Source organism: Mustela lutreola, chromosome 4, assembly GCF_030435805.1.
Source record: "Mustela lutreola isolate mMusLut2 chromosome 4, mMusLut2.pri, whole genome shotgun sequence".
NCBI lineage: Eukaryota > Metazoa > Chordata > Mammalia > Carnivora > Mustelidae > Mustela > Mustela lutreola.
In genome coordinates, this window is record NC_081293.1 from 179917572 (window position 1) to 179945530 (window position 27959).

The following is a 27959-nucleotide window of genomic DNA, read 5'->3' on the forward strand; positions in this document are numbered from 1 at the left end:
TAGATCTTGGAATAGTTATTTAGCCTCTCTGCACCTATTCCCTTATCTGTAAAATGGTGACAATAAGTCCTACATCATAGAGTTATTGAGAGGATTAAGTAAGATAAGGTAAGAATCTGGTGTTCAACATTAGTTCCCTTGTCCTTCTTTCTAGGATGAAATAAGTTCTGGATTGAATTAGATTTTAAGGGAAGCTTTTTACTTTAAAATCTTTTGGAGGGAGGCAGATATTTAATGTAAATTCAATTTATTGCTAATTATTATTTCTATAGATTCAATAGTTTTATCAGACAGATTGTACATGTAAATGAATTCTCAATCCATCAATCTGTTTATAGACTGTGCCTTGTTTTGGTTACATAAAAGTGTTATAGCTTACGTGAATAGCTTCAATGAATAGCTTTGCAGCTGATATCCCTTGAGGAAGAGAGGCAGAAAAGCTCAAGAGTAAAGCAACGGAAGCTCATAAGTAAAGTCTGTTGATTTTCTTTGCTGTGATAACCATTCCAGGACCATTCTCCTAAACCATGACTTTTGAGTATGATAGTAACCCAGCTAGACTTATTCTCTTTACTCAATAAGAAAGGCCTCTGCACTTAATTGATATATTTTTAAAATTTAATTAACTAATTAATTTATTTATGTTAACATACACTGTTACATTAATTTCAGGTGTACAGTATAGTGACTCAGCAATTTAATACATCACTTGGTGTTCATCCCAAGTGCTCTCCTTAATTCTTATCACCTATTTCACCCATGGTCCCACCCTCCTTCCCGCTGGTAACTTATCAATTTGTTCTCTATAGTTATGAGTCTGTATCTTTTCTTTTATTTTTTTTTAATTTTTAATTTTTATTTTATTTTCTTTCAATGTTCTAAAATTCATTTTTTATGCAGCATACCCAGTGCTCCATGCAATACGTGCCCTCCATAATACCCACCACCAGGCTCACTCAGCCACTCACCTCCCACCCTCCAAAACCCTCAGTTTGTTTCTCAGAGTCTACAGTCTCTCATGGTTTGTCTCCCCCTCTGATTTCCCCCAACTCACTCCTCCTCTCCATCTCCCAATGTCCTCCGTGTTATTCCTTATGCTCCACAAGTAAGTGAAACCATATGGTAATTTACTCTCTCTGCTTGACTTATTTCACTCAGCATAATCTCTTCCAGTTCCATCCATGTTGATACAAAAGTTGGGTATTCATCCTTTCTGATGGAGACATAATACTCCATTGTATAAATGGACCATATCTTCTTTATCCATTCGTCTGTTGAAGGGCATCTTGGTTCTTGCCACAGTTTGGCGACTGTGGCCATTGCTGCTATGAACATTGGGGTACAGATGGCCCTTCTTTTCACTACATCTGTATCTTTGGCGTAAATACCCAGTAGTGCAGTTGCAGGGTCATAGGGTAGCTCTATTTGTAATTTCTTTTTTTTTTTTTTTAAAGATTTTATTTATTTATTTGACAGACAGAGATCACAAGTAGGCAGAGAGGCAGGCAGAGAGAGAGGGGAGAAAGCAGGCTCCCTGCTGAGCAGAGAGCCCTATGCGGGGCTCGATCCCAGGACGCTGGGATCATGACCTGAGCCAAAGGCAGAGACTTTAACCCACTGAGCCACCCAGGCGCAACTCTATTTTTAATTTCTTAAGGAATCTCCAAACTGTTTTCCAAAGTGGCTACACTAACTTGCATTCTATTTCTTTAAAAAAAAAGAAGAAGAAGAAGGTCTATTTCTAGACATCTCACTCATTCTCTCTCTTTTTTCCCTGTGCTCATTTGTTTTGTTTCTTAAATTCCACATATGAGTGAGACTGTATCGTATTTGTTTTTTCCCGACTGGCTATTTCACTTAGCATTATGCTCTTTAGCTCCATCCATGTTGTTGAAAATGGCAAGACTTCATTCTTTTTGATGGCTGAATAGTATTTGCTATTTACTGAGTTTCACTGAGGCTCATGGAGTTCTACTTGTTCCTCCTGAGGAGTTGTCAAATCATTAAAAAAACAGGATTCCTACTCTTATAGACTGTTTTCAACAGGAGAGGTAAGCAGATAAGTGAACAGAAAGAGTGACAAATATTTGTAGGAACTGTCTGTCTCAGAATAGACTGGTTTTAGTTGAGAACTTTCTTCTGCCTAATGAGGGATTCCTAGAGAAGGGACACTAGCTCAACCCAAAGAGAAACCAGAACCTATTGCTACAGGTTCTTCCAAGAGACTCTAAAAACAATAAGGACATTTATTCTAGCTTCATAGAGAATCAGAGACAAAAAAGTAGAGCAGGTCTGAGAAAGAATCAGCCCCAGAAAGCTCACTCTCTCTTGCAGTCAGTATTGTGCATGTCCAAGCTCTTCTCCCTCTCGCCACCTATTACCCTCTGTGTGGAATTAATGAGGGACTTGTTGTCCCTTCTGACACTGCTAAATGTAGCACTCATTTATCAAGGTTATCTTCTACATTTCTGTCTCATTAAATAAAACCGAATAATGTTTCCATTAAGCTAGAGCTTTGTCTCCTAAACAAAAAATGTTATTTTTATCCTATTTCCAAAAATTATATGATAAATGTATATTGCTTTTTGTTTAAAAGTTACTTTGCAGTCTACAGCTTCTTGCCTTCTGCACCACTCCCAAGACAAGAGGAAAAAAGAAAAAAAACCCTCACCTGTAGCTGGAATTGATTGGATAGCATGGAGTGAGAAAATACGTATTTTATTCAACCTTTCTTTCTAGTCATTGGATAGCACAGAAACCAGGCTTTCTTTCAGAATGGAACAAACAAATAAACGTGAAATCAAAGGTACCCATTCTAATCTTAAAGGAGAAATGAGAGAAGATTTTTCTGATTTAATGGTTTTTCTTCCCCTAGACTTAAAAGGACAACAGACATGATGTTTGGTGGAAAGCAGGTGGTGGTCTGTGGCTATGGAGAGGTAAAGCATAACTTTTCACTTACTAGGTATATAAAATATGATTTTGTTGAAATATACCAGATTCTTTTATTTAAGGGATGTGAGAATACATTCACTCACCACTCTAGATGGGAAAAAAAGTAATTGTAGAGGCCCTCTGGTCTCTTTTTTCCTTTGCATTTTTGCCATTTTTTCTCAAGTTGATTTTCTGACTTGTTCCAGCACCCTGTTTGTGATGTTCTCGTAGCTTGTGTTTTGATTATAAATCATGAGTGTGGGTGTTCTTATGTATGTGCACGTGCTGAACGGGAGTTAGGAGTTTGTTTATGAACCGCATTCATTTATTTGTTTTTTCTTGTTTTTCCCCAAGCATGAGTCTATTCAGTGAAATTGCTTTTGGGGGCGGAAAATGGGGTACAGTTCACCAGAAGCTTTGAGATGTTGTTTTCTCACTGACTTTCCTTATTATGTGTACTCTCCCCCGTCTTCAGGTGGGGAAGGGGTGCTGTGCTGCCCTAAAAGCCATGGGCTCTATTGTGTATGTAACTGAGATCGACCCCATCTGTGCTCTTCAAGCCTGGTAAGCATGCAAAATGAAACTCGCTTTTTCCTCTGTGCCACCATCTATTGGGATCTTGTAACTATCACCAGAGAATGGCCTGGTTAATGCCACATTTTATCTTAGAGGGGCCCAGATCCTTAGAGATGCTGCTATTAACTGTAAGCTTCCCTCTTCCAAAGATCAAGTAGCTCTGCTCCGAGAAAGCAGAGATTATCAGAGAAGCTAAAATTTTGAATTCCTTTGGAAATCCTTAAAGGGAATGACTTGAGCCAAAGAACAAATAACTCCTTACCTTCTCCATATATAATCCTCCCCCTTTTTTTTTTTTTACAGTAAGCTCTATACCCAATGTGAGGCTTGAGCTCATGACCCCAAGATCAAGAGTTGCATGTTCCACCAGCTGAGCCATCCAGGCACCACAACCCTTCTCCCTCTGAAAACAATGATCAAAAAAGAAATAAGTTGGCATCAGATCCTTTCTGATGTGATGCACTGAGAACACTTCTGTGATACTCTTTTCCTAAAAGTATGACCTGAATCTCCTCAGGAGGAAACATCAGGCAAATCCAAATAAAATCTGCTATCTCTGAGTGAAGGGTATAGGGGAGTTTGTACTATTTTTGTAATACTTAAGTTTGAAATTATTTCTAAAGTAAAGGTTAAAAAATAGTTCCTGTCTCGTCCATAATTTCCCCAGTAGATTTGTTGGCTTTCTCTGAATCAGGGTTCATTAACATGTTTTAATACTGATTGAGACAATGATTCAGATTCTCTTATAGACATGAACTGATCACTTACTGTATGATAGGTACTGTGCTCTGTGCTTAGGATGTATAAGATGAATATACGAATGAGGCAAGGTCCTGCTTTATTAGTACACAAAAACCAATGTGAGTGGAATAAGTGCTCTGATGGCGGTAAACAGTACGTGGTCCTATAGGAGCCAAAGGAGAAGCACCTAACTAAAGAGCAAAGAGGCAGGGTAGGAAGAGATGTCAATAGAGCTGAGCCTTGAAACTTGTATAAGTCATGTCTTAGTTTGGACGTAAGTTCCAGGTATAAGGAACATCACAAGGAGCATAGTCACCGAGGAAGGAGAGAACGTGGCACATTTAAAAAGATCGAAATACTTTAATGTAGTTGGCAGAGGGGATATATTTGGGGGAGTGGTAATATCTAAGGTAGGAATCCTATGTGAAAATGATCATATATCTGATAAATATTTAGGTCTTATCCTGAGAACAGGCAATCTCACTGGAATACTTTAAGCAAGGAAGTGACTTGATCTAAATTGCATGTAGGGAAATTACTTTGCAAACTAAATTAGATAGACATAAACCTAGAGATGATGACATCGGGCCAGGGGCTACTGTAGGAATCCAGGCAAGAGGTAATAAGACCTGAGCATACACAAGGCCAGCATATATGGAGAGCAGGGTACCGATTCAGGAGATTTTAAAGAGTTAAGGAAAAACAACCAGATTTGGTGACAACTTCAACTGGGAAGAAGAGGGTAAGCTAGGACATTCTAGTTTATCTGGCTCATACATTTGGGTGAACAGTAATGCTATTGATCAAGAAGAAAATACAAAAGAGGAAATAGGGTTTAGGAGTGCAGAAAAGATAATGAAGTTTTGTTGAAACCCAATAAATTTGATATTCTTATGGGACATCCAGGAGAAGCTATCCAATAGATAATTTGATCCAAGGCTCTGAAGCTTCAGAGAGCATTAACCTAAAGATAGATTGTGCAAATCAGCCAACAAGAAGAGTCATTTACAGGGCGCCTGGGTGGCTCAGTGGGTTAAGCCGCTGCCTTCGGCTCAGGTCATGATCTCAGAGTCCTGGGATCGAGTCCCGCATCGGGCTCTCTGCTCAGCGGAGAGCCTGCTTCCCTCTCTCTCTCTGTCTGCCTCTCCATCTACTTGTGATTTCTCTCTGTCAAATAAATAAATAAAAATCTTTAAAAAAAAAATAATAAAAAAAAAAAAAAAAAAAAAAGAAGAGTCATTTACAGTCAAGGGGAGGGTATGGATAAATACTGAAAGAATAAAGAAAAGAATCAGGGCAGAACTGTACAGCGTACCAGCTCTTAAAGACTGAGTAAGACTAAAAAGGAATAATCAGAAAAGTGGGAGGAAAACCAGGAGAGAACAGTATCATGGACTCTAAGGAGTATAGTTTTAAGAAGGTAAATAATGTTTAATGCAGGAATTAAGTGGTGTAAGAGTCTAAGATTTATTTATTATATAACATATATTATATATATATTATTTATTATTATTATTTATTTATTATCAGAAGATTGTTGATGATCTTGGGGAGAATAATTTCAATGGGGTAAGATTCAGTGGCTAAATTGCACTTTCTAGGAACTCAGTTTAGGAAGCTCATGATAACCCCTAGGTCTCTGTTTTCAGGAAGAATTAAGTTGCAGTGATGCAAAGAAACCTTTACTTCTGTCCTGTATGAACTTAAGGAGATGGTTTGAATTTTTCACTGCTAAGAATAATCTAGCTATATCAAGAAATGACATTGCAGGTACTGAAGGAACTTAGTGATAGCTTTTGAGGTTCTGTGGCAAAAGCCTCCCAATTGCCTTTGTTAATTGATCATGCTTTATTTTTACAGTATGGATGGATTTCGACTGGTGAAATTAAATGAGGTCATCCGACAAGTGGATATTGTTATTACCTGTACAGGTATGCTTTTGACACGGACAGTGGAATGGCACTTGGGAATGCTTTCATGGAACAAGTGAAAAATGACCAGAAATGTTCTGAATAAACCAAACTCGAAAAGCCAGATACAGAAGTCTACAAAATCAGTCAATCTTTCATGTTCTTCCCACTCTTTAGAACTCTGACCAAAAGTATATAACATCTAGGTCATCCCTAGAGGAAAGTTTCCCTTTAACTGTTCTGTAATTACCACGAAGATGGCTAGAGATAAGTTTTATTTGGGAAACCAGATCTTATATTTGTACATTTGATTTTTTATTTTACTTCCAAAAGTAAAGTATATTTCTCTCTAGTCTCTGTAATTAAAGCAGGCCTAGAGCAAAATTCATAGTTAGAGAAAGTGGGAAAGGTAGTTGTATTAATTCCCAAGGAGACAGATTGGAGTTGTAGAGAGGAATATGCAGAAATGGCTAGTTTCCTTGGGCTGAGATACTTAGTCTTTATGGTGGGACCATAAATGCTAGAACACTGGTTTTTTTGTTTGTTCTTTTGTTTTTTTTAAAGATTTTATTTATTTATTTGACAGAGAGAGAGAGATCACAAGCAGGCAGAGAGACAGGCAGGGTGGGGGTGGGGAGCAGGATCCCCGCTGAGCAGAGAGCCCGACTCGATCCCAGGACCCTGAGATCATGACCTGAGCCGAAGGCAGAGGCTTAACCCACTGAGCCACACAGGTGCCCCTAGAACACTGGTTTTTATTTTTAATTATATTTTAGAGAAGGAAAATGAGAATATTTAAGATTAAAAATATATTTGTAGGCTCAGGGTGAGATGGGGGCAGAGAAGAGGGACCATAAGAAACTGTTCTTGCTTCGCATCAACCCCCTTATATCTTTTTTTATAGCTTTATTGAGATATGATTCAGAAACAATACATTTCACTTATTTTAAGTATGCCTTTCAGTATTTTCTAGCAAATTCACAGGGTAATACAACCATCACCACAATCTAATTTTTTTATTGAGATAATTCACATACCATAAAATTTACCCTCTTAAGTATATAGTTCAGTGTTTGTTTGTTTATTTGTTTGTTTTAAGATTTTATTTATTTATTTGTTTGTCAGAGAGAGAGAGAGAGCAAGCACATGCAGACAGAATGGCAGGAAGAGACAGAGAGAAAGCAGGTTCCCTGCTGAGTAAGGAGCCCGATGTGGGACTCGATCCCAGGAACACTGGGATCATGACCTGAGCTGAAGGCAGCCACTTAACCAACTGAGCCTCCCAGGCATCCCAGTTCAGTGGTTTTTAGTGAAGTTGTAGAATGTCTGATTCCAGAAACTACACCACCCCCCAAAATAAATCCCATACCATAAGCAGTCAGTCCGCATTCTTTCACTCTACCTTTCTTGAGCCCTATGCAACCATTAATTTCTTTGTTTTTATAGATTTGTCTATTTCATATCAATGGAATTCTACAGTATGTGATCTCTTGTAACTAGCTTTTTTTTTTACTTAGCATAGTGTTTTCGAGTTTCATCCATATGGTAGTATATGTTGATATTTCATTCCTTTTTATTGGTGAATTATATTCATTTTAAGGATATACAACATTTTGTTTATCAGTTCATTGGTTGGTGGACATTTGGGTTGTTTACACTTTTGGCTATTTCAAATAATGTTGCTATGAACATTGTGTACCATGTTTTCCTGCAAACATGTTTTCCATCCTTACCTACCTATATATACCTAGGAATTGCTGGATCATATGATGCTAACTCTATTTTTAATATTTTGAGGAATTGCCAAGCTTTTCCAAATAGGTGGCACCATGACACTCCCACTAAGAATGCATGGGGGTTACAATTTCTCCACATCCTTTCCAACACTTGTTATTATTTGTTGTTTTTACTATAGCCATCCTAGTAGGTGTGAAATGGTGTTTTATTGTGGTTTTGTTTTTTAAGTACTTTTATCCAAGTAATCTCTACACCCAGTATGGGGCTCAAACTCACAATCCCAAGATCCAGAGTCACACGCTACACTGACTGAGCCACAACACCCCTTAATGTGGTTTTTGACTTGCATTTCTGTAATGAGTAATAATGTTGAACATCTTTTCATGTGCATATTGACACATTTTCTTTTGTACTTCTTCTTTTGATAAATGTCTATTCAGAGCCTTTGCTCATTTTTTATTTGGGTTGGTTGCCTTTTTATTATTGAGTTGTAAGAGTTCTTAATAAATTTTAGATACAAGTCCCTTACCAGTTATATGCTTTGTAAATATTTTGTCCCATTTGTGTGTTGTCTTTTCAGTTTCTTGATGATATCATTTGCGGTACAAGTTTATTTTTTCTTTCGTGGCTTGTACTTTAGGTGTTATATCTAAGAAACTTTTGCCTAACCCAAGACCAAAAAGATTTATTCCTTTGTTCTACTAAGAGTTTTATAGTTTTAGCTCTTACATTTAGATCAAGTAAAATTTCACATATGGTGTGAGGTAGGGGTCCAACTTCATTTCTTTCCATGTCGATATCTCTTCTGTTTTTAAGGTAACAAGAATGTGGTAACCAGAGAGCACTTGGACCGTATGAAGAATAGCTGCATCGTTTGTAACATGGGACATTCCAACACGGAGATTGATGTGGTAAGATTAAGAAACTCGTTATTGGGGGCTTTTTTTTCTCTCATTCCCAAGAAATATAAACTGGAAGAGGAAAGAGAAGAGTCACCAGCCATCCTAAACATGACTGTCCTAGCAGAGCTGTCCGCAGTCTCTTCACTTACTAGCCCAATGACCTGTGCTTGTGGATACCATAAAGCCATCTCAATCATTTCAAAAGATTATTTTCTTCCACTCCAGCTTGATACCTACTTACACTGTAAGCCATTTTATCTCTCACTTTGGTTCTCTGATTTGATTATATTCACCCTGAAATTATTCAATCCAACATAACACTCGGTTCTACTACATCACCCAAGTAATAGTTAAGAGAAGCGTTATTTCTTTCTTTTCAGACTTACCAAAGTATCTTTCACTCTGGTTTTAAATTTTCATGGCATTTTTCTGGCACAGCTGTATTTCTCTCTGGGTAAATGGCTCAAGCAAAGCATGCTTTCATCTGCCCTGAGGGCTGCTCTGATTGAGCTTCAGCACTACCAGGTAAGGATCAGTTGATATATTGAGAGTCTGTTGGATAATATCTATTTTAAATTGTTTCTCTTTTTAACTCTGCTCTATTCTTCTGTTATTAAAAATAGCTGGAAAAACAACCTAGCAAAGCCTCTTCCTACCCTTGAGGTTTCTGAGTGGCATGACTCCATTACTCTTATCTTATCAGGTTATTTTGCTTACAATGAATAATTTTGAATAATTTCTTTTTTCAATATTGAAATTTAAATTCTGAATGGTTCTTTTGTTGTTGTTAAGTTTCACTTATGTGACATACTGCCCTTTTACTAAATAGAGGTATTAGTATTTCTAAAACTATCTAGCACATGATTATCCTTTTCTCAATTAATCTGCTTAGAGAGCCCCAAAATGGGAAAAACTTAAGGAAACTAGTCATGCTCTGATATCTAAAGAGAAATCTTCTGAGTAAGAGAAGGGGGAAGGAATTTTCTTTCCTAAACCCTCCAGGTCTTAAATAAAAACAATTCCAAATATAATCATGTAATTTTTATATTTTTACCTTATCTCATTTCATCCTCTTGACTGTCCCACAAGGCATTATTCTTTTCCCTGATTTTCAATCAGAAAACTAGAACTTAAGTCCATTGTTCAGTCATTGATTCAAAAATTAAATGGGAGCACAAAATTCAGGCTTTTTTTTTTATACTTCTTGCCAGTTTTTGTTTTGGTTTGGTTTCCTGTACATTGTACTATTGCCTCCTCATGATTTCTAGGTAAGCTTCAATTTGTGATGGCTCTCTCTCCTCTAAAGCAATCCAGACATAAGTAATCCCAGGATCAAGGCCAGGACATTATACCTTCAATCATAAATATTTATTGTGTGATTGCTGAATGCCAAGAGCTGTTCTACATTTGTGGAGTCAATGAACAGAACAGGCAAAATTCCTGCCCTCAAAGAGCATAAATTTTGGAGGAACTTGAGTAACCATGTGGATTTTTAGGTGAAGAACATTTTGTGAACCGCCAAAGCAAATGCCCTGAGGCAAGAGTGTGCCTAGTCTGTTTGACGATCAACAATGAGGCCAGTGTGGTATGGGGCAGATTAAGAATGGAAGGTGATGAAACAAGATGGGATTGGGAGGGAGACAAACCATAAGTGACTCTTAATCTCACAAAACAAACTGAGGGTTGCTGGGTGGAGGGGGGTTGGTAGAAGGGGGGTGGGGTTATGGACATTGGGGAGGGTATGTGCTTTGGTGAGTGCTGTGAAGTGTGTAAACCTGGCGATTCACAGACCTGTAACCCTGGGGATAAAAATATATGTTTATAAAAAATAAAAAATTAAAAAAAAAAAAGAATGGAAGGTGAGGTCAAAGAAGGAATGGACCAGATCTTATAGGGTCTCAGAGGCCATTATAAGAACTCCTGATTATCTTCTGAGAGAAATAGGGTACCATTGTCAGATTTATAATAGTCTGACTTCCATTTTAAAAGGATGACTTTTATTTTAAAAGCAAAAGGATCACCCTGGCTACTATGTTGGTACTAGATAGACCTAGTTTTGCGGGTATTCTAGGTAGCTCCTGATATCTAGCACCGACACTAGCCACGGGCCATGTCTTAATTCTCTTTGTGCTCTTCTTAGCAGAAGGTATATGACTAAACTAAATGGTCCAGAAAGGGAGAGGCTCAGAAGGGTTTCAAAAAAGTTAAGTTACTCAGTCTTTGATGGTAGTGTCACAGGACATAGAAAATGAAATTTAAGGAAATAGCAAACTCAACTAATAACTGAAACCACAATGTTCATTCACTGTTTAATTTGTATTGAATAACTGCTCTGTTCTTTGCTGAGTATTTATTGGCTGAAGAAATAGTGAAGAACATCCCTGCTCTTGTGGCACTTAGATTCTAGTGCAGGACACAGACAATAAACAGATAGTTTCATCAGTTAGTGCTTAGGATTGAAGAAAAAAAAAACAGCAAGGTGGAGACATTGAGAATGATATTTTAGCTAAGGTGATCAAAGAGACCTTCTCAAAGATCTCAAATGAGATAACATTTGAACAAAAACCTGAATGAATTGAAGGAATAAGCCATCCAAGCATTTTACTCAGGGAGAATGGTGTGTAAAAGATGCTGAGGTAGAAAATGCTTGATGTTTGAGGAACAGAAAAGAGGACATTGTGGCAGGAACAGAATGGGCACAGGGATGAGAATAGCGACAGCTGAAGGAGGGTAGTGGGTTATGTCATTCTTTGTAGGTCACAAAAGGACTTCAGGTTTTATTCTGGTTACCCGGGAAGCTGTTGGAAGCCATTCCACACGGGTGCCTGTCTGGCTCAGTCAGTAGAGCACGTGACTCTTGATCTCAGTTGTGAGTTTGAGCCCCACGTTGGGTGTAGAGATTACTTTAAAAAAAAAAAAAAAAAGGAAGCCATTCCCACAGGAAAGTTTTGACCAGGTGACCGACAAAATCTGATTTGTTTTAACAGATTACTCTGGCTGTGATATAAAGAAAACGCTTCTGGACTTGAGTAGTAATAGGGACAATAATAGGAGGCCCTCTCCATATTTCCAGTGATAGAGAGTGGTAGCTCAGATGACATGGATAAGCCGTGGAGATGATGTGTTGTGAAGGTAGGACAGTTGGGATTTGCTAAATGGCTTGGATGTAGAGAGTGAAAAGAGAAGAAAGTCTCTATAAGTTACCTCAGTGAAACAGTAAAGGAGAGTGATTCAGTATATTTTTCCAGATATTTTTAGCAATCAAAAATATAAGGGTTGGGGTGCCTGTGTGGCTCAGTGGGTTAAAGCCTCTGCCTTCGGCTCAGGTCATGATCCCAGAGTCCTGGGATCGAGACCCGCATTGGGCTCTCTGCTCCGCAGGGAGCCTTCTTCTTCCTCTCTCTCTGCCTGCCTCTCTGCCTGCTTGTGATCTCTCTCTGTCAAATAAAATCTTTAAAAAAAAACAAAAACAAAAAAAATAAGGGTTTTTGGTTTTGGGGGCTGGGGGTGTTTGTGTGTGTGTGTGTGAATCTATAGTTTTATCTAACCTTGAGATGTTGACTGTGCATTTCTAGGAAGGAACAGCTCATCAAAGCAGTTGGGCATTTAGAAAACTGCATTTTTTCTGAGAGATATTAATGCTGTAACACTAGCAAACCTGTGATAGGGATTGTGCTCTTAGCTGCCTTTTGGCCATGTCTTTCTTTCACATGTTTCCTTTTCTCTTGAAAACAGACTTGCTTACCCATATTGCATCACCTAGATGGCCGGTGTGATTGTAAGCTTCACAATTCAAGTGGCTAAACCATTATGTACACATACTTTAAAAGTTTTTACCAGAAATAATTAGAACCTGAGACTTGCTATTGATTCTGCACTCTGCAGGGCTAGAACCACAGTTGTTCTCCCTGAAAAAAAACTGATATGCACTGTCCACAATCATATACTACCAATTTGTGCAAGCTAATAATTTACTGTGAGACGTATACCTTGTTTGGGAACATAGTCTCCATAAGGAACCTTTTTCCTGGTAGATTGCTTAGTGATTATAAATAAACAGAAAAGATATTGGGATGTTTTTAGAGAAATTTATTTTTAGATTTATTTATTTATTGAGAGAGAGAGGATATGTGTATAGTGGGAGGGGCAGAGGGAGAAAGAATCTCAAGCAGACTCCATGTGGAACTGGATTTGGGGCTCCATCTCATGACCCTGAGATCATGACCTGAGCCAAAATCAAGCATCAGGCGCTTAACTGACTGAGCCACTAAGGCACCCCCTTTAAGATAAACTTTTTTTTTTATGGTTTTATTTATTTATTTGACAGACAGAGATCATAGGTAGGCAGAGAGGCAGGCAGAGAGAGAAGGGAAGCAGGCTCCCTGCTGAGCAGAGAGCCCGATGCTGTAGGCCTCGATCCTAGGACCTTGGGATCATGACCTGAGCCAAAGGCAGAGGCTTTAACCCACTGAGCCACCCAGGCACCCCGAGAAACTCTTTTAAAACTCTTCGGGTCATAGGAAATCCTTCTCTCAAGGAGTGTAACTGTTCAGTAAACTTAGTAGGTTATGGAAGCTGCCTGGACAGTGCTAGAGATAATGTAACTTAGTTTCTTTTCAAACCCTGTTTTAATTGACCTCATGTCTTTTGCTGGCACCACAAACATTCCAGTGCTCCAACAAAGCATCGATCGTTTTATGATGTTCATAAAGTCTTCCTTCTTTGATTCCACAGTATCTTTTTCTCCCAGGGAAGACTTCCTAAAACGGGAGACTCCATATCCTGGTGTCACCTCTTTACTCTCAGTCACCAAAATTGCATGTCCTCTGGAAGATTAAGAGTATGAGACTCTAAGAACTTGAATTACTTTAAAGTCCATCATCTCCATAAAAAAAATACCAGTGTCACCAAGCACTATCTTTTGGCTCTGCTAGGTTATTGCCCTCCATGTTGTTATTTCTAAAGGCTAAGGGATTTACCTTGTATATGCTTAACTTCCCAAAGTGGTCTGTTCGCTCAGATTCTTTTTAAACTCTATTTACAGTGTGTATTTATTTTAAAAAAATTGAATTCTAACTTTAATATTTGCTTAGTATAAAAATTTGAGCAAGATAAATATGTTTAAGGAAGGAAGGAAAACACTTATAGAATTGGGGTACTAGTATACTGTTCTGCATCTTTATTTTTTCATGTAACAATAATGAATGGTTTTCATGTTAACACACATAGATCTACTTTTTTATATAAGAATTTCATAATATTCCATTGTATGAGGTTATCTGAATTTACTTAGCCATTCCCTTATTAAATTACATTTTTTGCTATTATAAATAACACTGGATTGAACATTCTTAGGCACTTATATTTCTGAACTTGAGCAAGTATTTCTATAGGATGGAGCTCTAAAGATGAAGCTAATTGTCAGAGATTAGGTACATACAAAATTTCATTAGTTACTACAAAATTGCTCTTTAGATAAAGATTGTACTAAATTATGAAACTTGATATCTCAAGACATTTTATATTTCTCATTGCCTAATAAAGAAATGGTCTTAAAAATGGTCTAGATCATTAATGTAGTCCTAAATATACTGAAATATAATTGTATCTGTCTTTCCCACTAGATTGGTAAGGAAAAGTTGATACAGTCCCTGTCCATAAATAAATTGCCTGGAATATAGGATGTACTCAGCAAATGATCATTATATAACTAAAGTGTTTCTCTGTTTGTCTGAAAACCCCTGTTTGACAGAACTTCTCAATTTTAACCAACTGAGCCAATGGATGGTTTCAGAATATGGACTCCTTTTCTATTTTAGGCATGGCCTATTGGAAGAAGGAAGTTGTTATCTTAAGTCTAAACCCTGTGACTGTTACTTGATTGCTGCTGTTAATAAACTTAACATTTCTTCTCTTGTTCTCGGAATATATACAGAAATGGAAGGAGGGTGAGCTGTTGGAAGCTTTACTCTGCCCTTAAGCATTTCTCTAAAGCCTACCTCCTCACATTTGCACTTAGGTCACAAAGCTTCTGTAACTTTAGGGTGAACCACGGTCATTGAGAAGGTGGAACCTGGGACACGAGGACATGAAGGCAGAACCTTGGGCCCCAGTATGCTATATTTAGGACAACCAGCCTTATCTAACAAATCCCACTTAGCTCTGATCCTCCTTTTTTCTGTTTCTCTTCAGCACTTACGTATTCTGTTTGTTCTGTATTAATTTGCACTTGTTTGCATGTTGCTTTATAAGTATTTTTGAAGGCTTTTCCCCCTCACATATGCATTGTTTTGTGTTCCCAGCTAAAGTAGGAGCTTTTTGAAGGCAGAAACCATGTCTGTGGTTTCTTTCATATTTCCCATAGCACCTTTTACTGTGCTCAGCAGAGAGTGGGCCAACACTATATGTTTTGGAACGACATCCTAAGTGATCCCTCCCTGGCTGGGCCTTAAGATTAAATTCCCTGACATGGAACAGGTATTCTCCATCTGGCATGTTGGTTGCTTCTTTCAACTTGCCCCTTAAAATGGCTCCCTTCCATGAAGTGGGACAAGTCATGGCTGATGGTATGTTTACTGTATGTATTCCAGGCAAGTCTGCGGACCCCAGAACTGACCTGGGAGCGAGTGAGATCCCAAGTTGACCATGTAATATGGCCTGATGGCAAGAGGATAGTATTGCTGGCAGAGGTAAGACCTGAGACTGGTAAGAGAAATTCACCCCTGACAGGAGAGACTGTAATACCCAGGTTCCCTCCTCCACATGTTCTCTTATATTTTCAACTCTTCTTTGGTACAAGCTCAACTACTTTACCATTGGATTTTATATCTAATTGTGAGATGTCTTTTCATTCAGCAATTAAGAAACTATTTTGGTTCCTTACTTTTCACCAATTATCCTGTCTCTCTCTGTCACTCTGCAGATTGAGTCAGATAATGACTATTACTGTGGAAGAATTAACAGATAGAACCAATGCCACTTTGAGTGATGCTTACAGAGATAATGTCATTTGTGGGATGGCTTAATCAGTAAGCACAAAGCAGATATTCCTGATGGTTACTAAACCACTTTAGGCAAGCTCTGGGAAGGTCATGTCTTTGGTCATAGATTCCATGTTTTTGAGTGACCGTTCCTCTGAATTGAGCCAGGTGTGTAGTAGGCACTCAGCTATATATTGGTTTTGTGATTAATACTTCCCTGTCTGGGCCTCTTCTGGCTCAGACTTATTCTTCACTTTCATTCCACTTAGCCTTCCATGTCAATATTTGGCCACTTTTCCTCTCTTGAAAACTTCTCTCCCTAGTCTTAGATTCCTGATGGCAATATTGATGTGCCCTCCTTTTCTGACCTTGACAGTTTCTCTTCTTCAGAGAAAGATACCAAAATAACAAGGAGGATAATAATACTTTTCTTGAGTTTTTATATTCTACCAGTTTTCTTTCCTTTTTTTAAATTAAAGAAACTGAATATGAAAATACAGAAGATAATACTGTCTTCATCTAGGGACCCTTAAATTTATGTTTGAATATCCTTCCTGTTCTCTTTACCTTTTTCACCTTATCCCACCTTCTCAAATACTTTAGGGCATCTGTAAAGGGACTGGATTATTTCTTCACAAGAAAGGAGTGTGTACCAGGGAAGGGATGGACAGGTTGTTAAATATTCATTAATTGCTTTGATATCAGCCAGCTATCTGGTGACTTATTTCCAGTTGCCCTGGGAGGTCCCATCTAGTAATTTTGGTGACAAAAGCAAGCACCACATTTGGTTTTGGCTACTATGTTTGAACAAAAAATGTGGTCAGTCTTCCTGGGAAACAAAATAGGATAGGATAGCATTTTCCAGTAGTCTCTACCTCTTGTATCCTCTGAGTCACCCAGTAGAAATACGAGACTACCCTTGAATTCAGGAGAACCAAACTAAGGAAGAAGCACAGAAATCATCACAGCTTCCTAAATCCAAAAGTATCTCCTCTCACAACGTGGAGAGAGGTTGCCCTTGGATTTAACCACATCCTTGTTTACAGCAATCTTTAAAAGGAATGCCAGTATTTCAGAAGGAGGATATTCTGTTGCAGAAAGTAGAAAATTCAAGAGAAATATACCCTTCCTTGGCATAAGCCTCAGTATCATGTGACTATCTCTATCCTTTTTGACATAATCCCAGAGATCTTTTATCTGTTACCTTCTATCATATTTTCCAGAATTTTAAAATTTCACTTAAATGTCAGTCAGTTCATTTCTATTTATTGAATACCTGCTTTTTATCCAGCAATGGTAGTTGGGAGGTATTTGGAAAATGGCAGTTATGCTCGTTCCTCACTCCTGAAAGGCTAGAGACTTTGTCCTAACCCATCTGTGTCTTAACCCTTGCTCTCTAGGGCCGTCTGCTGAACCTAAGCTGCTCCACAGTGCCTACATTTGTGCTCTCAATCACCGCTACTACTCAGGTAGGGCCACCAGACGGGAAAGCAGTGGGCTGGAGAGGGCCATTAGATCATCAGCATTTCACTTGAAATGGCACGTCAGCATCCATCTCTCTGCTTTTCTAGGCTCTTGCCTTGATAGAGCTTTACAATGCTCCTGAGGGTCGTTATAAGCAGGATGTCTACCTGTTGCCCAAGAAAATGGGTAAGCATGTGCTCTTCCATCCCTATCCTTACCGAAGTAGTTCAGAGTCAGAGCCTAATGAACTTCATGGCATTAAATTTCTTATAGATAGGGGGGAGAAATGATGTCTGTATCTTGCAGAGTAGGAGCTAGGATTCCTAGGTTATCTTCCTAACTGAGTTATCACATTTTCCATGTGAGTTGCCCTATTGAAGTCATTACATTTTGCTATGATTTGGTGTACCTGTCTATGAATTTTAAGGATTTTCTGTCTTAAGTATCTTATATGCGAGTCTCAAAGGAGAAATAAAATCTTCCCCTAACAAAAAGGACTCATCTTCTACCTTGTGACATCTGACTTACTCCATTTCTAGGCTACATAGCCCCTTTCAAATTCTCCTCAGACCAAGAAGACTTCTCATACTACATCTTCTCACACAGACCTCATTGTCCCAGGCCAAAGGAAGGACTGAATAGCTTCTGTTAAGACTAGTTATGTGGGTGTTTCATATAAGAGAAATGTTAAACTGTCTTGAATTTTTAAAGAACCTGCCTCAAGCACCTGAACTGCTACAGTGTGTTTATAAACTCCTGAGGCAAAAATCAGGGAATAAATCAGCTTCTAGTTTGCTTTGCTTTAGCCCAAGATGCAACTGTTAGAAGTTGACATATTTTCCCTTTAATATATCCTTTGGGAAGATATAAAAAAAAAAAGGACAATGTTTTGACTGAATGTATAATGAAGTTAGGAAGACCAAACAAGTACTTGGAAAATTACATAAAATTCTGAATAATATGTATTCAAGTAATAGAATGTAAATAGAAACCCATAAGAACTAAGGATACAAAAGCAAAGCAAACAATGTAATATCATTATTAGACATTCCTTTCCAACATCCTCAGGTGTTCGTTTTTCTGAGTAACCCGAAGTTCAGAGTTTAAGGTAGAAGTAAAGTTTGAGTTTCCCATTTTTTAGTCCCCTGCTATCCTATCCTTTCTTTTAGATGCTAAGGACTATTGCTTCTTTCACATTTCCCTTACCCTTCTGGGGAGAAGGGAAGCTTCAAGGATGAGACAGCTAGCAAGAAAGAAATGTTTGGACTTTAAAAAACACTTGGCTGGAAACCGAAGCAGCTACTCCATAGAATTCTGGGCCCATGAACCAGTTGAGCATTTTTCTTTCAGTTCTGGGAATTAGAAGGTGTCTTCCAACTTCTTAAGGCCTAGCCTGGAGAGAACAGCAAGACAAGAGGTATGAATGTTTATACTAGGGCTTCTGTGGTCTCTTCCAGATGAGTATGTGGCGAGCCTACACCTGCCCACCTTTGATGCCCACCTGACAGAGCTGACGGATGAACAGGCCAAGTATCTGGGACTCAACAAGAATGGGCCCTTCAAGCCTAATTATTACAGGTGCCTTGGGTCCCCCCCCAGAAGACAGGGAAGCCCGGGTAGAAAAGAGCTTTCTGCACTGGAATTGGTCCTAATTGGTCTTTGCATCTTTCACATTTACGTGAACTTAGAAAAAGAAACCTACTTCCCTTCATTGCCACCCCCAAGGGACTCTTTGAGGCCTTCTTCAGACATTAAATAGTGTTCCCTTTTCTGAATTTGCCTTTCTCCATTTCATCTTCTTGATACGATTTTTACCTCTTTATGGAGAAATACTGGGCATCACCAAGTATCTGCCCTCAACATACACCCCAGAAAAGTCCCTGCCTCCTTGCTGCTCTATCCCTTTAGGTGGGCTCTTCATGTCCCAGCATTCTCCCAAACTGATAACATCACAGTCTCATCTTTCTTTCTCCCTCTAGGTATTAAGTTCCTGTAATTCAAGCCAGAAGAAATTTTAAGGAATAGAACTCCAAGTCTTTTCTCCACTCCTATATAGGAAAGAACCCAGCAAATTGCTTCTCCAATCAGCTGCCCGCCGTGCTCACCCTATATGTTAGGTTATTTATTTATTAAAATCTAGAATCCTGTGCCTCTTGCCTTGGCCCAGAGTGTGGTTACTGCCCCGAGGGCTGTGAAAGCCACAAAGGACAGGCTGAGGAAGGAAAGCTATGGGGTAACCTTCCCAGTGCATCTTCTGCATCATTCCCCATTAACTTGGAATCCTCAACAATGGCCATTTGTCTCTTGTCCAAGTTCAGGAGTTAGTCCAGGGATTCCAGACTCCTTGTTCCCTGGGGTTTTCCGGAATAAATTTCAGCAGCTGCCTTTCTCAGCTTTGGCCCTTCCCCAGGTGAGGCCTTTTGGAAGCCACTGAATTAACATGGCCTGGGTTCCCAGCCTTGACCATCACTATCACTGCCTTCTTTATAAAATGACTAGGAAGGAAGGAATGTTATGGCTTTGGCAAGCTACACCAAGAACTTAGCTATGCCTGTGCTTACTGGGAGTCTCCTTCCTGAAGACCCCTTTCTTCCTTGAATATTCATGTGTGTTTTAACACTTTCTGGTTCCAAGAGGAATGTGCCTCCATTATTTCCTCAGCAGCTCTGGTGTTTGTCAGACATTGTTTTTGCCATCTTTGTAACCCAAGTAACCTTTGCCCAGGAAGTGAGGGCCAGCCCCACTGGGATCCATAGTTTTACTTGTTCTTTAACTGAACAGTTTCCCGGGAGGTTCCCTCTAGACTGACACTGTCTCAGAAAAGGAGAGCTTGTTGTGAAACTCTGCTTCCTGAAATTTTCTCTTATTGTCTAAAACTGCTTTTGAAATGGAACAGGGAAAGATGTACTTTCCAATGGATTTGGGGGTGGGAGGTGTAGGGCTTTGGAAGTGGAACCAACCATTCAGGCCTGCAGCCTGACACTCTAAAGAAGTAGAATGTATTTGTCTCCTGGGAAGGGCTTTGCAGCTTACCTGGCTAAGCTATACAGAGATGACACTACAAACTGTGTCCAGATGATTAAAGCTAGTTTGACTAGTTTGAACCTCCTCAGACATTCATTTCTTTGGCCGTTGCCATTGATGAAACTGAGATCTGGTATCTCTATGATTTAGTTTGTGGTTTTTCTTCTCTACTGGGGTATATTTTTTATGTTCCTGCCTCTTCCATCTTAGGATTCTATAGTTCAGAGGTGGTTTCTTGAGTAACTCCAACATTATGAAAAACTAGTAATGTGAGCAGCGTGAAATTTTATGTCTCACATGAGAGTTGGATACCTTTTGGAGACTGACCTGTTGGTCTTAAGAGTTTCATTGGCACCAGACTGAGACTGTTTCTAACAGTAAGTTTGGGGTGCCCCTAGAAGTCTTGAATGAAGTGAGTCCCTTTCCCACCTGACCACCTTCTTTAACACTCTCATGTCTGTTTGCTTGCTTGTTTATTTTCCCATTTTTTTTCCTTCCCTGGTCTGCCTCATAGTCTCAAGACCAAGGTGACTCAAGGAAACAACACCAGGCCAGCCAGCATCATCCCACCCTGATTCTCTTCTCCTGCCTCCACCTTTTTCAGCTTCTCCTGGTCTTCACATATACTTTCAGAGCTATTCTGGAAGTGACCTTCCTTTTGTAGGTAGAGAGGTGGGCTTTGGGTAAATGGCTATTTGCCTCATTAAGTAGTATATAGCCTCAGCCCATAATGCCTGGTCCCTTAGAGGCTGTATGTCTTAGCACATAGTGGAAAGGTGCCTGCCACATACATGGCTATATTCTTTCATGAGGAAGATTGTAAATGCTGAAAATTCCACAAGGCCACTTAATTCTTTTTTCGCCTACCCAGCTCTGAGTTTTGTATTAATTAATTGGATCTCTTTCATATTAATTAATTGGATACAGATCTTCATAACTCATCTTACATCAAGGGCAGATTCCATTAGGCAGATATCTGGACTCTAGCCTATTATGTTCTTAAACCAAAAAATCATAACCTTCTGTTTCTCAGTAAAGCCTGGCTCTCTGGAGCAGTATTACTACATACTGATCATGACCAAGCATACCTGCCTTGCTATAGTAAAGAGACCCATGGCAAATAAAAAAGGAGACACCTAAGTTGCCAGTGTTGTTGCCCATGATGAGATATTGATATATTTGCCTCTGAGTTTCAGATGACCTCTTTTCCTTTCTCTCTGGGGACCCTATGTTAGCAACCATTAAGAAGTGGGAGGCCCAGGCCTCTTGAGTATTTGGGTTCTATTTTAATGTTGGAATTTGGTCATTCCCTCTACCGTTGAAACCAGAACAAATCTATCTTCTTCCCTCAAACTCTCACCTGAGATGCATCTTAGGTGAGACTAATTATCTGTTTGTTTATGGTCCTGGCAAGTGAGGATACTTACCATTTTTTCTACGATGAACTAGTACTAGTTTTCAAGGTCTTTTTTGCCTTCTTAATGGAAAATCAGGGTTTTGTTTTGTTTTGTTTCTCATTAAAAAAGAAAAAAGGTATCTGGTCTACCTTCTCTGTCTGCCCTCCTACCTCCTCATCCTACCCTCCTGTATGAGCACGGCTCCCCATGGCCACATACTCCTGCAGAGCTTTTTTGCTGCTTGGCTTTTCTCTGAACAGATATGAAACTGCTGCTCCTGTGGTTTTCTCAAAATTAACTTTGTCATGGTTTTAAAAAAAAGAAATCAAAATGCATTGTTGCATTACGCTTTTTTAATAATGGAAAATTATGGAAAGAAAATAGGCAACACCAGCAAATTATACGTAGACGATAAACTAAACTATATATATATAATATATATATATTATATATATAATCATCTAGTTCTCATTGTCATCTTACTGAAAGGAAATAAAACCTCTAAGAATCGCCATTTCTGAGAGGCTCTTGGAAATCTTTATGTCTAAGTGATTGTATTAGATCAGCAATAATGACTATGTAATCTCAAAAGATAAATAAAATATTCTTAAAATGGATTCTTGTCTTGAGAGTATTCCTTGTTTCTGCGAACTATAAATTCAGAGTGAGAGATGTTTCTAGGCAATGGGCTGGAGAGCCTGCTGCAGGATAAGGATGTAAAAAAGCATCTTACCAATAGGCTACCAATAATGTTTAAATGTTTAAACATTTAAATGTTTAAATGGCCTTAGCCTTGGGTCCCTTATTCCATGGCGGGCTTTTCCACTAATATCTACCCCCCCAACCTGCCCCCTGGTTATGTGTGTAAGGAACCTGCTTTCTGGGGCACCTAGGTGGCTCAGTCATTAAGCGTCTGCCTTTGGCTTAGGTCATGATCCCAAGGTCCTGGGCTCTAGCCCCAGATGGGGCTCCCTGCTCAGTGGGAAGCCTGCTTCTCTCTCTCCCTCTGCCCCTTTCTGACCCCCTATTCATGCTCTCTTTCTCTCTCTCTGTCCACACCCTACCACATGCACACACACTCTCTCAAATAAATAAATAAAATCTTTTAAAAAAAAGAAAGAAAATAACCATCACCCTGGGGAGTTGAGAAGTGTAGGCCTAAGGCAGAGAAATATCTGGTTCTAGGTCCCCCCAAATTCTCTGTGTGCTGCCCTTAACTGGAGAGCACAGGAAGCCAGCCAGCATCCATGGTTTGGGATTAAAAGGCCCTGACACCCAGAACCTGACTACATCCAACCAAAGGGAAGACATAATCTGGCAGAAATTTGTCTCCAAGTCAGCTTTTGCCTGAATAAATCAGTAACTGGAAGATTAAATCCAACTGTGTCTTTCTAAACTGCCAGTAGAGTGGCCATTTTCTTAGTTGACAATCTAACCTAGTTCTTCCTGTAGGCAAGATGTTTTCTTCCCTCTCAGAATCTTCTGCTACTTTTGACTTGTGTTTATCTAAACTAAGAGCTAAAATAGTCTGGGCAGTTGGTAATGGCTCAAAGCTGGTGCCATGCCAGTTGAGGAGAAAGAGAAAGCAGCGGCTAGCAATGAAGCCTGTGAGCCAGCTGGCAGGTTCACCCCCTTAGAGCAGGGCTTGAGTCCTCTTCTGTAAAAGATGGGACTTTGATGCCTGGGTCTTAGTTTCAAACTCAGGATAAGCCCTGACTACCCACTGCTGTGAAACTTCTCTAGCTTGTGGTTTGTATGGAAAGAGATTAGACTTTGAGTCTAATCTAGCATTTCCATTTATAAGTTGTATAATTTATGTATATAATAGAACCAATCGGAGCCTTAGTTTTCCTGCCTATGAAATGGTTAATCTTTGTCTCCTAGGGCAAGGATTTAAACACCTGATTTAATTTTTTAAATGCTGCTTAAAAAGCTGGCACACATTGATGCTACATCAATTCCTCATCTCAGTCTAGGGTCCCACAGCCTCTGTTGCCTGTGCCATTGATAGGAGAGGAAGATACTCTGTCCTTTTTCTACTACATCATCCTGGCTGCCCAATGTCATCCAAACTTGAGTATTGTAAGACTTTCTGCATCTTATTTTTAAGCTCCCTCTGTAACAGGTGCTATCTATTTAATCTAGTATCTGACCTCCATGGATTAAAGTCAAGCACTTATATGGGGAAGAGGATATGTTCAGTCTTTGTAACTATAAATATTTATACCTCCAACCCTCTGCCAGCAGCCCCCAAATGCCTGAGTTTGGGGACAAGGAAAAGTGGTAGAGTTGATTTAAAAAAATAACAGTATTGGAGCCATCTCTGCAACGTGGAAAAACTTGTAGACTAGCCCCTCATTAGCTTTCAGCTATATATGTGGATGCCTCTGTGGTCATTGGTTACTGATAACTACCACATCTTTGTTGACAAATAAGCTTAAAGAAGTTCAGTGTGTACTAAGTCCATGGCCTATAGTTTCAAAGTTCTCAGTTAATCCGTGGTTTCTTGTTACTTCTTCCAGGAATTGTTTTCCAGATATCTTAGTCCTTATGACAACCTCTGAAAGTCTGGGCCTATAAGGAACAGACAAATGTCTGATCTCTACTGTTTCCCATTCCACTGAGGTGTGGGAAAGATAACAGACCCAAGTCTCTTGTGTTGATTCTTTGCAATCTCCCTAACACCAGTTTTTCAAACCCCTACTCTGAAAATGAAGCCAGATGGAGCTCCAGGCTCAGCAATTGGCTTTGCATCGAGGCCAGAGGGGACTTGAAAGATGTCCTCAGTCCTACTCCTTATTGAAGCCAGTTTGAGGCTTTGCTCCTTTGCCCAAGAGTTAGACTGGAAAAGGAACAAAACCTCAAAACTGGCCGATCCTATCTGCCACCCCTGTTTGAGAATTCTGCTGATTGACTAGGCCTACAAAAGAACTATGAAGTTCTGGGCCTGTCAATCCTAGAACTCTTAACTGCTTAGGAGAACAGCAATTGGGAAGAGGAAGACAGAATAATTAATTCTTTTATTAAGAAACGCCAATGGGCTGTGCTGTGGCAGGTTTACCACATTGCAGCAGTGATGAGCTAGGCGTGGGTTGTGAATTTTAAAGCAGAGTGTGAATCTTAGAGTTTAACAAATTATACCCTGAAAAAAATTCCAAAATCAAATAGTTAAGGTCTTGAGCCATGGAATTCCTTGGAAATTCATATCAGTTCAATTATGTTCAACCAGTAGATCTCAGCTGCAGAAGATTTTGTTCCTCAGAGAACATCTGCAGTATCTGGAGACAACTTTTGCTTGTCACAACTTGGGGGAGGGTACTAATACTGACAACTAGTATGGAGAGGCCAGGGATTCTGCTAAACATCCTACAATGCATGGGACAGCTCCCTACAACAAATAATTTTTGAGTCAGTATTACAGAAACCCTGTGTTAAACATACCTATATGAGGTATACAAAATGAACAGAACTTGGCCTTACTTTGAAGGAACTTATATTCAGGTTGGGGGGGATGGGGGAGGAAAGGGAAGATGATTGGGTGGACACAGTAAGGAAATGTTGGGGATAGAAAAGAAAGGAACTGAGAAAGCTCCAAAAAGTTCTCTCTTTTAACTCTGCCGTGGTCTGTCACCCACCAACTAGGAGAAGAAAGTATGGGGGGGGGGGAAGAAGAAGATTTGGGGTGCCTGGCTGGCTCAGTTGGTGGTGCATACAACTCTTGGTCTCAGGATTGTAAGTTTGAGCTCCACGTTAGGTGTAGAGATTACTTAAAAATAAAATTAAAAAAAAAAAGAATTATTAAGAGAGTTGCCCCTAAGATATAGGAAGGTGGAAATTCCTTTGAGCCTCTTATTTTGAGGATATAGTAGAAAATATAAGAATTTTAAATCCAAGCAGACTTAATGTGACACAATACAGCCTGAATGGGTTGAAAGGGTCAAAGAAAGGCTTTCCGGAAGCAGAGGTAATAACAAATAGAATCCTCATGGAACAACAGAAGTTAGCCAAGAAGAGCAGAAAGTTTTTTCCAGAGAGAAAGAACTGCAAAGACACTGAGACAAGATAGAATATGATACCTTGGGAACTGCAAGGAGTAATCTCTGAGTCCTGGTTTTCTCAATAGTAATACAGGATTAGTGAAAACAGCCTGTCAGAATGAAGTACCATATGATATCTGGAAAGTGTCTAGTGCCATGCCTGGAACAAAGTGGCAGCTCAACAATTCCCCCAATCCCACCCATATTGTTCCACCCATTCCCCTTAGGCTGCTTGTTGGGGACTTTTAATTACCAACACAGACAGCCTAAATATTTACAATAAACCGTTTTTTATATAAATTCAGAGCGGCAGACGACACAGCCTCCTTTGTATGGAGCCCTTAGGAAGGATCTTAGAGAAACGAAGGAAAGGACTGGGGAGCAGGTGGGAGCTTGCTTTCCATTCAACATTTCTCCGCAGCTAACACCTGAGGAAGGTGCCCCACTTCAGAAGAGGAAGACAGATGACCAGGAGCAGCTCTGAAGGGGTCCAGCAATTTCAGTGAAGCCTCACCCCACCCCTCAACCCACCATCTCCCAGCCAAGCCCTCGCTCTGGGCGGGCTAATTCTCGAGAAATCTGAGAGAGAGAGCGGGTCCCTGGTTTCCTGCGGTGTCCCTGGCCACCGAGCAGTGCCATGCCTCCCCTGCAGCTGACACCGGACTTGGGGCGTAATGCGGGAGCCGGGAGAGAGGTCCGTGGTAATAGGGAAAAGGAGACTGCAGTGGAGCAGGAGGCGGAGACTAGATCTCCCCAAAAAGGTCGCTATTTGGGAGGCGATGAGTGCTGAATGAAAAGCAAAAAGATAACCTGACAGAACTCAAGGCCCAGAATTCGGGAGGTGGAGCGGGGACCCTACCCCTGAGCCTAAAGCTACCAGCAACTTCGCAGCACTTAAAAAAAAAAAAAGGAGGGGGGCGAAATCCCGTGAATGAGCCCCCCCACCTCTTCCAAGTCCCGCTTGGAGCCGTCGAACAACCAATTGCGCTGCGGGGCGGGGCTGCGGGGCGCGACCGCGGCCAATAGCTGTGGAGGGGGCGGGGCCTGGTTCCCGGCGCGCGGCGGCGGGGTCGCCCCGGGCAGAGAGCGCGGAGAGGCTGAGAGGAGACGCTGACAAGGGCCGCATGGAGGACCCCGTGGCGCCCGGGGCCGGGAGCTCGTCTGCCAATAGCAACGGCAACGGCGGCGGCAAAGGGAAGCAAGCGGCACCCAAGGGCCGGGAAGCGTTCAGAAGCCAGCGGCGGGAGTCGGAGGTGAGGAACCCGTAGAGCTTCAGCTGGGGCCGGGAGACGCCCGCGGGCGGGAAGCGGTGGCTGAGGTGATTCGGCCGGGTCCCCCTCCCCTTCCGGAGCCCCCAGTGCTCTAGGGGCGACCCCTCGGGCTGGGCACCTGCGGGGTCCTCCGCAGCCTGGACTTCGGGCTCTGCAGCCCCTGATCTCTCTCTCTCTGCCGGTCTCCTGCCGGGTCGGGGGCTTCTTAGTCCTCTGGACTCTCCCCCGGGGGCGCGAAGATGGAGCGCGATAGCGAGCATACTAGTACTTCTCAAATACGTATCTCTCTTAATCTCTGCAGCCCCTTGAAGTGGGGATTCGTGTTTTAGATTTACAGAGGAAACGGGAGCGAAGAGATGGGGGCCCCCGAGGGATGGGGGCGCAGAGCTGCGCCGCAGAGGAGAGGGCGGGCGTGTGGGCGAGTCGCCCCACACACCCCTCCAGTCCCGGGCTAGCGAGCCGATCCAGATGTGCCCAGTGACTTCTGCGCTCTGCCGTCCCACGAGTGTTGGCAGGCTCTTTAGGGAGTGCCTTCCACGGACATCAGGACCCCTACAAGGAAGAGTTAACGAGACAGGATTCAGGCAGGGGCTGTACAAGAGGGACTGGATGGAACTGTCCAGGATACAAACCCACAGATAGGAATATGAATGTTTGGGTCACTTCTTCTGGAAGAAAAAAAAATGCTAACTAGGAAGATGAAAGAAATGAATTATTAGTCCCCTGCCCCCTTCATCTAGCCAGTTTGGATATGAGTGGGGACCAGGAGAATAATAGATCACACACACACACACACACACACACACACTCACACACAAAGAATAGACCACAAAATGTCAGATGTGGAAGGGTCTGTAGAGATCATCTGGTTTAGCCCCTTGTTTTACAGAAGTAAGAGACAAAAGTAACTCGCCCAGGAACATACATCTGGCATAGTGGCCAGGAGCACCAGGCTTTGGGATCAATCAGACCCAGTTTTGAATCCT

The 27959-nt window shown here is 40.7% G+C and overlaps 2 protein-coding genes across 10 annotated transcripts in view; both read left to right on the top strand.

Moving 5' to 3' along the window:
* Positions 1 to 22282, top strand: part of AHCYL2 (adenosylhomocysteinase like 2) — a 165089-nt gene extending 142807 nt beyond the window's left edge. For all 8 annotated transcript variants that reach the window (XM_059171824.1, XM_059171825.1, XM_059171827.1 and 5 more), the window contains 9 exons: positions 2876 to 2939; positions 3410 to 3498; positions 6112 to 6182; positions 8715 to 8809; positions 15391 to 15489; positions 17181 to 17249; positions 17352 to 17430; positions 18702 to 18822; positions 19224 to 22282. In XM_059171824.1, the coding sequence (XP_059027807.1) occupies positions 2876 to 2939; positions 3410 to 3498; positions 6112 to 6182; positions 8715 to 8809; positions 15391 to 15489; positions 17181 to 17249; positions 17352 to 17430; positions 18702 to 18822; positions 19224 to 19230 (694 nt within the window). In that variant the 3' untranslated portion in view covers positions 19231 to 22282. The remainder of the gene's footprint in view (positions 1 to 2875; positions 2940 to 3409; positions 3499 to 6111; positions 6183 to 8714; positions 8810 to 15390; positions 15490 to 17180; positions 17250 to 17351; positions 17431 to 18701; positions 18823 to 19223) is intronic.
* Positions 22283 to 26766: 4484 nt separating this feature from the next.
* STRIP2 (striatin interacting protein 2) overlaps positions 26767 to 27959 on the top strand; it is a 52191-nt gene continuing 50998 nt past the window's right edge. The window contains exon 1 of one of the 2 annotated variants that reach the window (XM_059171833.1): positions 26767 to 26955. In XM_059171833.1, the coding sequence (XP_059027816.1) occupies positions 26827 to 26955 (129 nt within the window). In that variant the 5' untranslated portion in view covers positions 26767 to 26826. The remainder of the gene's footprint in view (positions 26956 to 27959) is intronic. The other variant, XM_059171834.1, reaches the window with a different exon arrangement.